This window comes from Aphelocoma coerulescens, chromosome 1 (assembly GCF_041296385.1).
Source record: "Aphelocoma coerulescens isolate FSJ_1873_10779 chromosome 1, UR_Acoe_1.0, whole genome shotgun sequence".
In the NCBI taxonomy this organism is placed as follows: Eukaryota; Metazoa; Chordata; class Aves; order Passeriformes; family Corvidae; genus Aphelocoma; species Aphelocoma coerulescens.
Window position 1 is genome coordinate 24,667,433 of NC_091013.1, and position 14,682 is coordinate 24,682,114.

General features: G+C 44.6%; 1 protein-coding gene across 2 annotated transcripts in view; it reads right to left on the reverse strand.

Moving 5' to 3' along the window:
* IRS2 (insulin receptor substrate 2) overlaps positions 1 to 14,478 on the reverse strand; it is a 28,645-nt gene extending 14,167 nt beyond the window's left edge. The window contains exons 1-2 of one of the 2 annotated variants that reach the window (XM_069003966.1): positions 10,884 to 14,478; positions 9,192 to 9,609 (exon numbers count right to left, since the gene is read on the reverse strand). In XM_069003966.1, coding sequence (XP_068860067.1) covers positions 9,584 to 9,609; positions 10,884 to 14,394 — 3,537 coding nt within the window. In that variant the 5' untranslated portion in view covers positions 14,395 to 14,478 and the 3' untranslated portion in view covers positions 9,192 to 9,583. Of the gene's footprint in view, positions 1 to 9,191; positions 9,610 to 10,883 lie in introns of those variants that run through there. The other variant, XM_069003970.1, reaches the window with a different exon arrangement.
* Between the last annotated feature and the right edge of the window lie 204 nt (positions 14,479 to 14,682).

Genomic DNA, 14,682 nt, shown 5'->3' on the forward strand with positions numbered 1-14,682 from the left:
ATTCAATAAAAGACTTCTTTGTCCACTGTTTCTTAATAGAACTTAATAGAACTTTGTCTTCAGAGCAGAATGAAGTGTCAGCTGCTCAGGTAACCCATAGAAAACAAATTGGAAAATCCCTCAAGAAGACGGGCAAAAAATGAGTGCCTGATAAAGGGGTTAAGACACCCGACCAAGGACAGAATGCACACACTTCATTCCACTAGGGGTGAGGAGTTAAAACTTGTCTCCTATGCATCACTTCTCAAAAGAGCTGTTTCCTATGAACATGTTCTAAAGTCCCAGCACCTTTTCTTTTTTTCTTTTGTGTTATTATAAACTCTTCATTCTCCTTTTCCTATGCCTTATTAAGGAAGCAGCATAAGCTGCACTAAATCAATACTATTTTTCAGCACAGTAGAGTAGAATACTTTAGCAAAGTAAGTGGAATACCAGCCCAAGTCTACATGACGCAAAATATCATGGACATTACTCCCAATATGGTTTTTTAAAACAGTATGGTTGAAATGTTGTCACCCTGTAAAAGTGACAACAGCCAATTATGAAAACACAGAAAATAGAAAACATCTACTGAGGAGTGAGAGGAATAGAAAATATTGCAGCATTTTCTCTTAGTATGACAACATAGCATCCACACGACCAGTATGACAAGTTAAAGTTTGCCATGTTTGTGACTGATGAAGAAGGCTCAAGACTTAAGGAATAATTTCAGACTCTAAATGACCCCTCACAATGCCTCCATCAAACAGCAGCCTGGTATCCAAACATCCTACACAGCTCATTCACACCACGGTCCTGCTCTCTGCATTCAGGCACACCAGTTCCACTATGCTCACTCAAGCTGCAAGATCTAAGCTGTTGTTTCAACTTCCTCACACAGTCAAGTGTACATGCACTAAAATAAATGTCCATCAATTTATTTCCTGGGGGCTGAATCCAAGTTCTACTAAAAATCCGTAATATTTTACTGCTATCAAGTTCTGATTTTTTTTTTTTTTAATAACAGATATACTATCTCATGTTACCATATGTTACAAACTTTTCAGTTTACTGTTCCTTGAATATTCACACTAACAGGGGGGCAGGGAGGCGGGGGGGAGTAGAAGTTGGGGAAGAAGACCTACACTAGAAATCACTTACAGTGCTGAAATACATCAGTGCATTTGCATCTGGAAATCATCCTATTGGCTAACATTCAACATCCAAGTAACATCAATTTACTTATTTATTTAGAGCCCACACAATCTACCATTTATTTAAAAATATATCAGTTAAGGTTAAAGTTAAAAGCTTATTTTTATTTAACTTTCATTTGACATTTGAAGATTAAAACAGAACAGTATAAGAAGTCACCTTTCTGTAGATATCCATAAGAAAGTAGTATTATCCTAGCACTCGCTAGAGCATGTTAGAGTCTCACTGGTATTTGTGAGAGTAACTGCTAGACTATTGGGATAATGAAACAGTAAGTATTAACAGTTTTAAGTTTATGGCAAATTTTTTCAAGTATTCTGTGCATCAGGGTAAAAAAAAATTATATATATATATATATTCCTAATGCGCCTCCACAAAGTTAATTTTCTATAACTGTTGTTGAAGTCATGAGCACTAATTCTGTAACTTCAACATTCTGAAAATTATGTAACCTTGTATTGTTATACAAGATTGACTCCAAATCCAAACATAAATGTTTGAAGTTTTATGCTAAATTAAAAATAATTAATTATAAATAATTTTAAATGAAGTGACTTTTCATAGTTCACAAACAACTTTCATGGTAATCACCAAGACAAATCTTGACCATTTCTGTACAGGATTGTTACATTGAAAGTGTAACTTTTCTTTTTGTTATGTTAAAGAGACAGTATTATTAGTTATATATCATAAATTTTGGCAGAACTAATTGCTCAGGACTGAAAGATGTTGTAGAAGATGCAAGTCCACCCTCCTATAAACTTTACCAAATGTTTATAATGTAAAACTGAATGATGTTACAACACAACTGAGTGCAACTGACTTTCAGAACTTTATCTCCACCTTTCAGTTTCAAATCTCATTATTCCATCACGAGAAGTCTTTTTTAGGTTTAAGTGAAAATTTTGGCTAGACACATTACCTGATTTTGGTTTGCCTTTTGAAGTAAACTAAAAAGCACTCACTGGAGTTTTTGAAAAAATCAGTACCAGACAGACCAGTAAAAAGAATACATAAGAAATTCACTCCACAACTTCTCAGTAATTCAAGCATGGGAGAGACCACAGTATTTGAAGCAGTCAATTTGGTGATGTAAAAGTTTTGCATTAACTAGAAAACTGATGAGGTTTGCTTCCATTTGTCAACTCCATTCTTACTCTTTTAAATAATGCTAAAAGGTAACATTACCAGTTATTGCAAGTAAGTTTCTGTAGCCTCAATTACCTCCATCACTTGAGGTCAGACTAAACCAATAACACTACTGTTTTCTTGTTCTTGAGCAACTATTCAACACCACTGCCTTCTACATAAGAGTTAAGCCTAACCCAGCCCCAAAAGACTGTTATATGTCTCATTCAATCAATATTGTGACTTCTAGTGAGAAAAAGCCTAGATTCAAAGCAAAACCAAACCAAACAAACAAAAAGACACAAACAGGAAAAAAAAACAACAAACAAACCCAAAATAAAAAAAGGTCTTCATAATTCCAATTCCATACATTACCTTGACAATGCCACTCAATCTAAGGAGGTAGACATCGTGACTATCTTAAACACTTTTTAAAATAATATACTGCCTCAGAGGACACAACGTAAGAGACAAATCTAAACCAGCTTAGATCTTATTTCATTGACATGATTTTCCCACTGTTACTGGAATGATTTATTGATTTGTCTTTGACTGAAGAGAATCAAAGTCCTCTGGCTCAAGTTGCACGTAGAGTGGTGTTTTTAATCTACTTTAAAGTAACTGAAACTCAATGGAACAATGAGTTTTATACCTCACATTCAACATCACAGCATATATCAAACAAATTTTACTAAAGCATCACTTGGAGAAAGCTTGGAAAATTCTCCAAAGTGCTCTACTTTTTCTAAGAAACTTCTGCTGTTTGTGATTATCAGCAAATTTGCTGTTTTGGCATTACACTAGAGCCCCAGTGCCTCCATTTCTGACCCCATCAAACAAAAACAAGCTGCTCAACAATGTCTAATCCGTGCGTCATGTAATCCTGCTTAATACCCTACAAACTCTGGGTAATATTTGGGTAGTTTTTAAATTTAGCAAAGAACATCCTGGCCTAGTTCAAAGATACCCTTGCCTTGGGTAGTGTCCCCTAGAAACATCGCCCACACTAGTTTCAAATAAGAACAGCAAACTCACATATATGCATAAGAGAAATTAACGAAAAAATGAAGTATGAGATTGTGGTCTAACGTCATAATAAAAACATATAAAATTACAAATCAAATTACTGAAATAGGAATGCATTATGCAAACACCAAACACACCACTCAAACAATTAAAGACACATTCTGACTTTCTAACAGCACTCATGGCCCCATTTACCAGCGCAAGTGCATCCAACTCCCTGCTCCCAGCGAGGGCAGACTGCGCTGCAGAGGACAGCGGCACAGCCAGCAGAATCATGCAAGCCTTCCTCCCATCAACACTGAGCTATTAATACCCGTCAGCTATGGCTCTGCCAGAGAAACAGAAAATCCCTTCTTTGAGACACTGTTTGCTTTTTGAAGCATCATTATCTTGCAAGTGGCTCATACTGCAAACACCACCAAAGGGGTCTAAACTAAGTCCCATTATAATTTTTCAGCATACTGTCCTGACTGTCCTACCTAAGATCTCTCAGACCCTTGCTGAAGGACAAGTATGTTCCTATTTTGTTTAGGCTGTCAGGCAGACAGTCTCCAATCATTAGCCTCTTGTCAACAGCGATGCTGGGGTACATTACTACTGTGTAGTGCTTGTAATGGCAGGTGCATGGCCCTGGGGCTGCCATCTGCCAGGAAGGAAGTGTTCTCCTCTAGGATGCTGAAGAGATTGACAAATAATGCAAACAAAACACTGAATCATTCCTAATCTATGCAATAAAGCTATTACATTACTCTTCTGCAGTGTAGATGTTACCATCAGAGGTGGGGGCTTAGGTTTGTGGCTTGGGTTGTTTTTTTCCTAACTATTTTTGTGATTGATTTACTGAGAAAAAATACACTCTGAAATAACTTTTATTTAACTGAGATGGGCAATTCTAGATTTGAAAACAAACTAAAAAAACCACCCTAGCATCAAAGATGTTTATTCTGGAAAGTATCTCCCCACTGTTCACTTGTAACAAGCCTCTTTCCAGAGTGTATTTGTCCTGCACTGTGAGCAAGAACTTGATTTTTTTTAATTACTATTTTTGATACAGCTATACACAGTTTGGGGTCATCATCACTGATTAAAAAAAAAACACTGAGAATGTTTTGAAATATTTTTTTAAAGCAAAAATAGTAAGAGAACTCCAAGTATTGTCCTTGGCCTTTTAAATCAATTTCTAAAGGGATTTTTCATCATCAGACTGAAAATCTTTCCTAAACAGTCCCAGTTTAGTAGCCAATTCGTCACCGGAGCTACCAAGCAATAGCACAACTCCATGTAAATAAGCAGGCATTTACCTGTTCTTCAGGAAAGTTACTCATTATTGTTTAACTGGTGACACAGAGATTGCAAACCACTGCTGTCTTTAAGTGAGCCTCAAATGTTACTATACATATGTTAGCACTTTAACACTCCATGAAATGTACTTTTAGGTGACCCTCTGTAAAGATGTAAGCAATCTTCGCATTGATTTTACTGTGGTTTGCATCAGGCTTGAAATACCTAAGTCTTAAAAGCTTGCATTAACTACAAACACAACCCTGCAGCTGAGGGATCCATTCTACCTGTATTAGCGTGGAAACTGCAAATACAACCTAAACCAGTAACCCTGGCTTCCTCCAAAGCTGACAGAGATGCAGGGGAGAATGCATGCTACTTTATAACTTGCATTTAAAAGACAACGGGAGCAGTCACCTTTGCTGGTGACTGTTTACTGCTGGTGCTTCTCCAGAGCCCTGGGAGATTGACTAATCCAAGGAGCGCACATGCTGGATAGCTAAAGACAGTTGAGACAAACACAAGCATAAAAAAAAGAACCCAAACAACAACAAAAACAAACAAACAAACAAGTTTTCCTTTGAAAACTCAGCTGCAGGAGAGACAGCCTTTTCAACAACCAGCAGCAAGGGGACTATTGAGCTGAACTTGGCTTTTCAAAGCTACAACTCTTGACCCCCTACATACATATGCACGAAACTTTAAAAATAACTACATGCCAGACAACAGACACAAAAAAACATATCCGAACTTTGGAGGTCACTACACCCACTACACTATCTTCTGAAAACTCAAGGGATAATACTGATTTCCATGCACACACAGAAGAAAGTACAAAAAACCCAGAGAGTTGTGAACCTCTCATAATTACACATCCTAATTTATCAAATCAGTCAACATATACACTTTAAATTGCCATTACACACACTGCATCAACTTAATGTTAAAACTTCCAAAAAATTTGCTGTATCATGACTAACACAATGAATACAGACACAAAGAAAAAAACATATGGACAACCAGTATAAAAAGTGTACTATATTTCAACAAATTCAGAAGAAAAAAGCCACAGATATAACCATTTTTAAAGATGTTTATTACTTTAAAAAGAAACATTAATGGTGTTTTTGGAGAAAAACTGATATAGACAGAAAATACCTGGATGTAATTATGCTGCCATTTAACTGCAGAATAGGGAGGGAAGTCAGATTACATACAGTAACTGGCTAAATTTTTCAGTGGATGCTTGCTATGTTTCAGTTTATAAACCGCTCCAGTGTAATTAACACTATTTAAAAATAAGAGTAAATCAAGTGTAAAGAAACCCATGTTAGTCTCTCCCTTATAAAAAAAACCAAAGCAAACAAAAAAAACAACAAAGCCCACCATATAAAACATGTCCTAATACCCTTTCTGTTCAAATACTCCTTTATTCTTTTTACTTACAAACGAACATTAGTCTCTGTAGCTATCTTGACAGAAATCAAGTAATCAAAAGCAATCATCAACCTAAGCATTTCCTCTGCCTTGAGCAATGACTGTACTGGTTCATTTTCGAACAAACCCACCATTCAACTTGGTCTATAACAATTTATTTTCAATGAATCAAAGTAACCATGACATTCTTTCTACGAGAAGTACAGCTAAACATAAATTAAAGTATAAAGCAAAAAAAAAGTTTAATAGATGTCATGATATTCTATCTGCTTGTAAAAAGCTGACACCCATATAATCAACATAATTTAAAATATCCAAAGCTTCATTTAATCCTAGATCATTTCAGTTTACATTTTGTGTTTCACAAGTGGCACTGCTAGGTTCAGATCTAACCATTTTAGTTTGGTCACCTGCAAAGTGCCAACTGAAAGACAGTAAGTGAATTTTGAGATGTTTAAAAGAAACACTTAGAATTAAAAAGTTGAGGTTAAGTTAAAAGCTCAAGCTATGTAAGTTATTAAAAGTAGCTCAGTTCTTTCTGCTGTTAGTTTGATGTTCTTACAGAACTTAACAGTAAGAGAAACTACTACAATGGATTTATTCAAAAAAGACTTTAAAAGATGCATAAATTTCTAACACAGCACATAGTTCTTTTAATACATTTAAGAAGTAATTTTGAAATGAGCATTAATTTTGTTACAGAGACAATTAAACATTCTCGTGTCGCTCTGAGAACCAAAACTTTTTGGTAGTTGGCATATGAAGAGGAGGTCAAAAAAAAATTTAATATAATTCACTGTGCAAAGTAATCCTAAAGAAAAAGGAAACAAAGTTTACATCTTCAACAATCTAAATGTCATTAGAAAGACAGAGGAACAGATTTCTTAAAATAGGCTTTTTATTGTTTAGGTGCAGCCATAAAACCCTCACAAAACTAACTGACAAGGCGAGTGCAGGGAGAGGATCATTATTACCAAAAATCACCTTATTATGATCTTAAGTAGAAGCATTACAGGTGATGATTTCTTCAAACAAATCAAGGCAAAAAAACTGACACAGGAGGGAAAGAACCCTCAAGGTTTTTTGCGTTATTACACATAGTAGCTGTTCAGTTTTAGAAAACTAGACCAACTACTAGAAACATTTACATATTAAAACTACAGAGTACTCTGTGAGTGGAAAAGAAAACAAAATTAAAGATTACCCACTCGAGTCTGGTGATTTCGATTAAGGAAAATTCCCTATTATACACCCACTAAATTTAATGGTAATCTTAATTAAGAATTCCAGGATTACACACAAAGGGTAAAATCTTAACCCTTTTGAGACAGAGACAAAACTCTCATTTTACTTCAACAGAACTAAGATCCACCATAAAAATTCACATCATTATTGAGTGTAATCTCATAAATATACTGGAATAAATAATTCACACTTATACGAGAAAAACGAGTGTAAACATCTCCATAAATAACGAAATCCATACACAGTTCATATGTTTTTAAGCAAAAAAGCAGTCATAATTTAAGAACAAAGGCTAATTATTAGTAAGTAACAAGTTTTAGCCCACCAATAACAGTATTATTTTATTTACATATCAGATGAAGGCAATTGTTTCTCCAACTCCTAAATAGTTGCACGTATTCAGAACACAGTAAAACTAAATGAAGCAATAATTTCAAGCAACCTTTTAACTGTTCTGTTTTGAAAGCAGTTGTGGATGCACTCCTTGCTCTTGCCATGACAGGATAATATGGACAGAGATCTCCAAAAGCACAGCACTCCCTACAGCAGAGGCAAGTTACTGATAACAGAGAAACACACTACACGTGAAAGCCAGCCACCTTTAAATTATACAAATAATTTCCCTTGAAACATTTATCCACATGAAAATACAACTACTTCTACAGACCTTAAGAAAGAATTCAAACTGAGTTTTTACATGTATTTTGCACAAATCAAAATATTAATTTACTGAGAAGGTAATTACAAGGAGCTTGTTTGTATACCCTGTATCACAGTCTCCTGTTCTAAATATTAAACAGTGGATTATCCATCATTTTAAAATCACCCTTGGTTTTTGAAGAAAACATCTCACTTTTCTCATGCAGCTAAAAACAAAGTTTGAAAAAAGTGCAAACTAAACAATGCTGATTATATAAGCTCTCTCTTGTGCAAATCAGTATTTTTACAGAATTACATTTTCTCAACTCTACCCAAATTACTACTGTTAAAATAATCTTGCCTATAAGCAAAGTATAGTTTTATTTAAACAGAGTATTTTTCTCAGTAAAACTGAAATTCTTAGTAGTCTCCCAAATCACAATGTTTAAAACTCAAATACATTAGCAAAATGCTGGGTGACCTTTTTATGCACTGGCAGAAGACCTGGCATAAGCAAACTCTGGTTGTGAAGTCCCAATGAAAACCAAAAGCAAATCTAGGAAATTTGCAGAAGTTTACGATTTTATTAAACTTACACCAGTGAAGACCTTTGTGCTGTATTTCCCCTTCCCCATGCTTTGACTTTCTCAGTTTGGCTGCCACAAGTGCAATTAACCTGATCCCCCGTTCTTGGTACCCAACCCACTGTTGGCTGAGGATGCTGGTGGTGTGAGGTTCTTACTACCTTGACCTGACTCTGGTTCCATCCATCCATCCCTGCATCCCGTACCTCTGAGTGCACCCTACAGGCTGGCACCCTTCTCAGGGAAGCGAGGTGCTGGAGAAGACAGCCCACCTCCTACAGATAGTGTCAATTCCAACGAGCCTCCCCGCACCACTCCTCCATGTGATCTGCGTTTAGAAGGTTACGGGAAAGAGGAAAAACAAACACACATGCAGATTAAATATTAAAATAAGGCAAGCCTATAACCATCCTTGGACAAATACACGCAGCAGCAGCACTGAGCCCTCTCCGCTGTAAGCCGCGTACCACATTAATACGGTTGCGTTCACGGCATTATCCTTTTGTTTACTGGATGGGAAGGACAGCGGTCGTTTCCCTCTCCTTATCTGACCGCCCGCCGCTCCCATTCCCGCGTGCCGCCTGCTGCGGCCGCGCTCCGCGCCGTGTTTTCCCGGTAACCGGTGCCCGCCTCTGCCCCCACCCCCCCCCTTAGGGTCAGCAGTTTGGGGAATGCTGTGGAAATAGCTCTTTCCCAACACCGGGCTTCGCTTGCAATTGGGGCTGTAGGTGGCTCAAGACAAGCTCCTCGTTTCTGCGAAAAATCCGTTTGCAAAGCAAAGGGGCATGATCGTCTGCTGGCGCCCGGGACCGCCATCCCAAGGCCGGGCAACGAAAGAGGGGGCTGCAGCATCCGCACCAGGCTCGGGCAAGCCAGAAGGATCCTGAAAGCGACCCCACCAAAACTAAAAGCAAGAGACAAATAAGGCTCGGCCCTCAACCCTTCCAGTCATTCAGAATAAGCCTTCATCTTTTCAAACTCTGACATTGCATTCAACAATCCTCTCGTCTTAATTAGGTTCAAAGCTTGCTCTGCAAACGGTGCATCTCTCATCTTTTCCATCTTCCTGTACTTCCTATCAAGAGAGAAAATATTTTCTTCTTCAAAATCAACTAGCTACTGAAGAAACACAAGGAAAAAAAAAAACCCTGCAAGTAGCTCTTAAAAGCTGTTGCTGCTCACTTGTTATCGATGCCTCTATCAGCACCGCGAAAAGAGAAGCAACACTTATTCCCCTACAAGCAACTACTTTTTCATGGTTTGTCATTTCACCCAGCTAGACCCATAAACACATATTACAGCTATACATGCATAAGGGTTTGACTACCATAACTTGCATAAATCCAAGAGCCAAGAGAATCCTTCCAGTGTCTCATCATTAACTTTCTCCTTGACAGACTGGCTGTTCTGTGCCCTCCTCAACCAGCCCCCAGTTGTGTACAAACCCTCACTCACTGAGAGAAGGTGGATTACTATTTTGGGGAAGAAGGAAGGATATTTGTTTCTTTCCTTTTTTTTTTTTTTTTTTCCCAGCATAAGCAGCACCTAATAAAAGGAATAGCTACATACTGAAAATCTGCATTCTCTCTCACCCTAAGTTTCAGATTCCTTCAGTTTGACACCCAACATTTGTAAGCCATAAACCATCAACTGTGGAACACACCACCACACGGTGGGCCCTTCAGTGAAATATGTGATACAGCATACAACAGCTCAAACATATAGGGACTTCTGGAAAGAATTATCAGTTTTTAAATTCACATTCCATGCCCACTATGATTTACTGTTCAACTTTTGCAAGAGATGAGATTTTTCAAAACCACGATATTAAATTTATCCTTCTCATTTTGATATTACAGCGTTTTTCAGCTAGAGAGCCAAGGATTGTTACTGTAATCTGACGTCCTCAGTCAAACAATCCTGGTTTTAACTCAATCATTTTACATTTTTAAATAATATTTAGAAGATGCATTAACATAAACTATTTTGGTCACATTTTCCAAACACTTTCCAAAATCTTACATAAGAAAACTCTGAATGCAGCCCAAACATAGTAACTGTGTAAACAGCAGCTTCTAGTGGGGTACCCAGAAGTATATACTCATAATAATGCCACAGTAGTATTGAAACATGAAGAAATATCCCAAAATTAAACATTTTCCTCATACAAAGAGCCACCAAGTTACTCCTTATTAATAATAAGGCTGCTTATTACAGGATGTGTAAAAAGGGATAAAAGTGACTTTTAAGGAAGCTAAGAGGGATAGTGCTCTACACATCAACACACAACCTTGTGATGGTAAACACAAAGCACACGCACAGCAGGCACTGTCAGACGCAGCTACTCACCTTTCACAGCACTTGCTTCTTTCAGGTTGTGAGGCAGAAAGTCTATGCTGGCATAGGCGCTCATCTCTACTCCACTGATGCCCCCATTCAGGAGGTGCCTGGCTTTCAACCTGGACTTGTCACAGTTTGCCAGGGACCCATCCACCACGTCAATGGCGATGTAGTTGAGGCCATTCTGGAAGCCAGCCGAGGTCTCCCGGCACATGGGACTGCTACCCTGCTCCTCCTCCAGGCCTTCGCTTTTCCTGAGGGACACGTTCTCCACTGAGGCCGAGTTGTGTCGTTTGGGGTTGTGTGCGAAGGAGGGGGACACTGGGGTCACAGTGGTGGTGGAAGAGAAAGTTTCTGAGCTGTGCCTCCTCCGTCCCTGGGGATCTGCCCGGATTACTTTTGCCCCCCGATTCGGGTCTGGGGGAGGGCTGGAAAGAATGAAAGCCTCCACCCCAGACAGGGTGAGCCTCTTCACCCCAGATGTGGGGCTGGTGACACGGGCACTTTCTGGTTTCTGAATGATGGGTTGAGGTGGGGTAGTGGCCATGCCAAAGGTCATCTCGGTGTAATCACCACCATCCGATGGGCTGGACGAACAAGCCACCCCCACAGCTGCCTTCAAGTAGCGTCCATTGGGCTGGCTGGTGCTGGAGGAAGAACCTGGTGAGAGAGCTTCCAAGGAGCCCACCGAGACCGTGCCTGACTGGGAGGGAGACTGTGACCCAAAGTCAATGTTCATGTAGTCAGAGAGAGGGGAGCGCCTCTGTCCCGTGCCTGAGCCCAGGGAGGAGGCTGGGCTGTCAGCAGGCAGTGAGGGGGGAGAATAGATGGCAGCATCCCCAAAGTCAATGTTGATGTATTCACCAGGGCTCTTGGGCTCAGGCGGCAGAGGGTGCTCATTCATGCTGGGCAGCATCGTCCGCAAGGTCTCCAAAGAGAGGCGGCTGGGCCGGGCCACCCGCTGGCATCGCTGGCTCAGGAAGCTCTCGGTCCGGCTGTGCCGCAGGGGCGAAGGCACCGTGTGGCTGGAGGGGGCGAAGCTGCCTGCAGGCAACTGGCCCGCTCCACACACCACCTCCTCCGGGATCATCCTCCCCGGGGAGTTCATGAAGACATACTGGTCGCTGTCCTTCGCCAAGCCCTGGCTCTTGTAGGAGCGGGGTAAGGAGCTGTATGAATAGCAGCTGGGCTTTGGGGGCTCACTGGACCCATGCCCTGAAGGGGCAAAAAAGAAGTCTGGGGGGGTGAGGGAGGGAACTTGGGGCCCATTCTGAGGGTCCCGAGGGGACATATTGATATAGTCGCCGTTACTCAGCCTTCCATCTGAGCTCTCCACAGACAGCTTGGAGCCGCACCACATCCGCATGTACCCGCTATCGTCAGGGGAGCTCTCCCCAGGCGAGCTGGTCTTGTAGCTGCTCCCGTTCCCCGGGGACCCGCTACCCACCCCTGCCCGCGGCTGCAGGATCTGCTTGGGGGCAGACACGCTGGTTGGGCTCATGGGCATGTAATCATCGCTGCTCCGGCTTCCCTGCCCTAAGGCTGCGGCCACACCGGGGGTCATGGGCATGTAGCCGTCATCATCTCCCCCTCCTCCCCCCACTGCCGGCGGGCCCAGATTGGTGCTGCTGCTGCCGGAGCTGCGGTGAGAACCGATCTCGATGTCCCCGTAGTCCTCAGGGTAGGGGGTGTAGGTCACTTTGGGGGAAGCCCCGGCTTGGCAGGACGGGAAGAGGCGGCCGGCGCTGCCGGCGAAGGTGGCGCGCATCAGCGTGTACTCGTCGAGGGAGGCGGAGGAAACCTGCGGCGCGGCAGGTCGCTGCCGGCACGGCGTGGTTAGGGAGTAGGTCCGCTTCCGATGGCACCTGTCGCTGGCAGCATCGGGGCAGGGCCGGTAGCAGAGGCGGCCACTCGGGGGCCGCTCCATCGCCATGTAGCCGTAGAGGTCGGTGCCGCCCCCCGGGTCCCGCACTGGGGGGGTCTCGGCCACCGACTCGGGGGTGTTGCTGCGGTTGCTGGCAGTGGAGGAGGAGGAGAAGGGCCGGAGGTCGCCGCCCGGGCTGGAGCCGTACTCGTCGAAAGACATAAAGCCGGCGTCACTGGGGGAGCCGGACACGGAGGCGCTGCCGCTGGACGGGCGCTGCGGGTGATGCGGGTGGGCAGGCTCGGAGCCGAGGCCGCTACTGGAGGAGAGGCTGATGGGGCTGGTGGCGGAGGGGGGCGAGTGGGAGGCGGGCATGGACATGGAACGGCTGCTCTGCAGCCCGCCGCCGCCACCGCCGGCCAGCACCGGGAGCAGTTTCCCCGCCTGCCGCCCTCCGCCGCCGCTGAGCGTGTGCGAGCGGCTCAGGGGGGTCCGCACGGGGCCCGGGCTCATGGGGCTGCCGGCCGCAGAGCCCACCCGGCAGCCGTCGCCCTCGCTGGCCGTTCTCACCCGGCACGGCGTGCACTTGGTGGCGGCGCCGGCGGCGAGGCTGTCGGTGCGGGAACGGCGGAGGAGGCCGGTCTGGCTGGGAGGCAGGTTGACCAGGTGGTGGTGCCGGCGACCGGGCACCGTGATGGGGTGGGTGGCGGAGGCGCCGCTACCGCCGGGCCCGCCAGCCCCCCCAGACGAAGAGGAGGAGGAGGACTGGCTCTTGCTGCGGGGCCGGAACTCGGACAGCTCCTTCAGCGCCTTCATGGCCTCCAGGATGGTCTCGTGGATGTTCTGGGCCACCACCGAGTCGTCCGCTTGCATCCAGAGCTCGCCAGGGCCGGTGGCGGCCGAGCGCCCCACCTCGATGAAGAAGAAGCTGTCGGAGTGGCCGCAGCGGCGGATGTTCATCAGCTGCAGCGTGACCGAGGGCAGCTCGCAATTGAGGCGCACGAATCCAATGGTGCGGGCCGAGAGGCAGAGCCGGTGGACGCCGGTGAGGTTTTTACTCTGCCCCAAGCCCTTGGGCTTCAGCGTCACCTGCCAGACCTCTCGGTAGGCAGCGGTGGCCGGCGCGATCAGCCCGTAGTTAAGGTCTTCGCCGGCGGCGGCCAGGGAGGCGGCGGCCGCGCCGCAGGAGGCAGAGAAGGGGGAGGCGAGGTGGCGGTGGGGGGACCCCTGGCAGGCCGCCTTGCCCTCGTTGAGCAGATCGGTGAGAGCCCTGTACCAGCCCTCCTGCTCCTGTTCGTTCTCGGCCGCCACAGCGAAGTACTCGTCCTTGGTGTAGAGGGCAATGAGGTACTTGTGCTTGGCGTCAGCCCGCTTGTTGATGTTGAGGCAGGAGTCCAGGGCGATCACCCGCTTGGGCGCCCCGGACTTGTTCCTCCATTTCTTCTCGCTCTCGTAGTACTCCAGCCGGGCGCCTCCCGCCTCCTCCCCGCCGCCGCCCGGGCCACGCAGCACGAAGAAGCGCTTGTGGCCGTGCTTCTGCTTGCGCAGGTACCCACACTTCCTCACGCCCTGGTTGTTGTTGTTGTTGTTGTTCAGGTTAGGGCCAGGCGGGGAGCTCAGGGGGGGCAGCAGCCCCAGCACGGCGGGGCTCGCCATCCCCAGCCCCGCGGCGGGAGCGCCGCCCGGCTTCTCTCGCTGCTGTCGCCGACGCTGACCGGATCCGGAGCCCGAGCGCCGCGGGCGGAAAGAAAAAAGGAGAAAAAAAAAAAAAAAAAAAAAAGGGAAGGATGGAGGGAAGCAGATAAAATAAAGTTATTCCTTCGTAGAAGAGCGCGGTGCCCAGAGCCGCAGCGGGATCCTCCGCTGTCACCTCTAGGCAGCGGGTGCTGCGGGTGCTGCCGGCGGCCGCCCGGCGTCCTCCCCGGCTCGAGTACCGGCGACGCC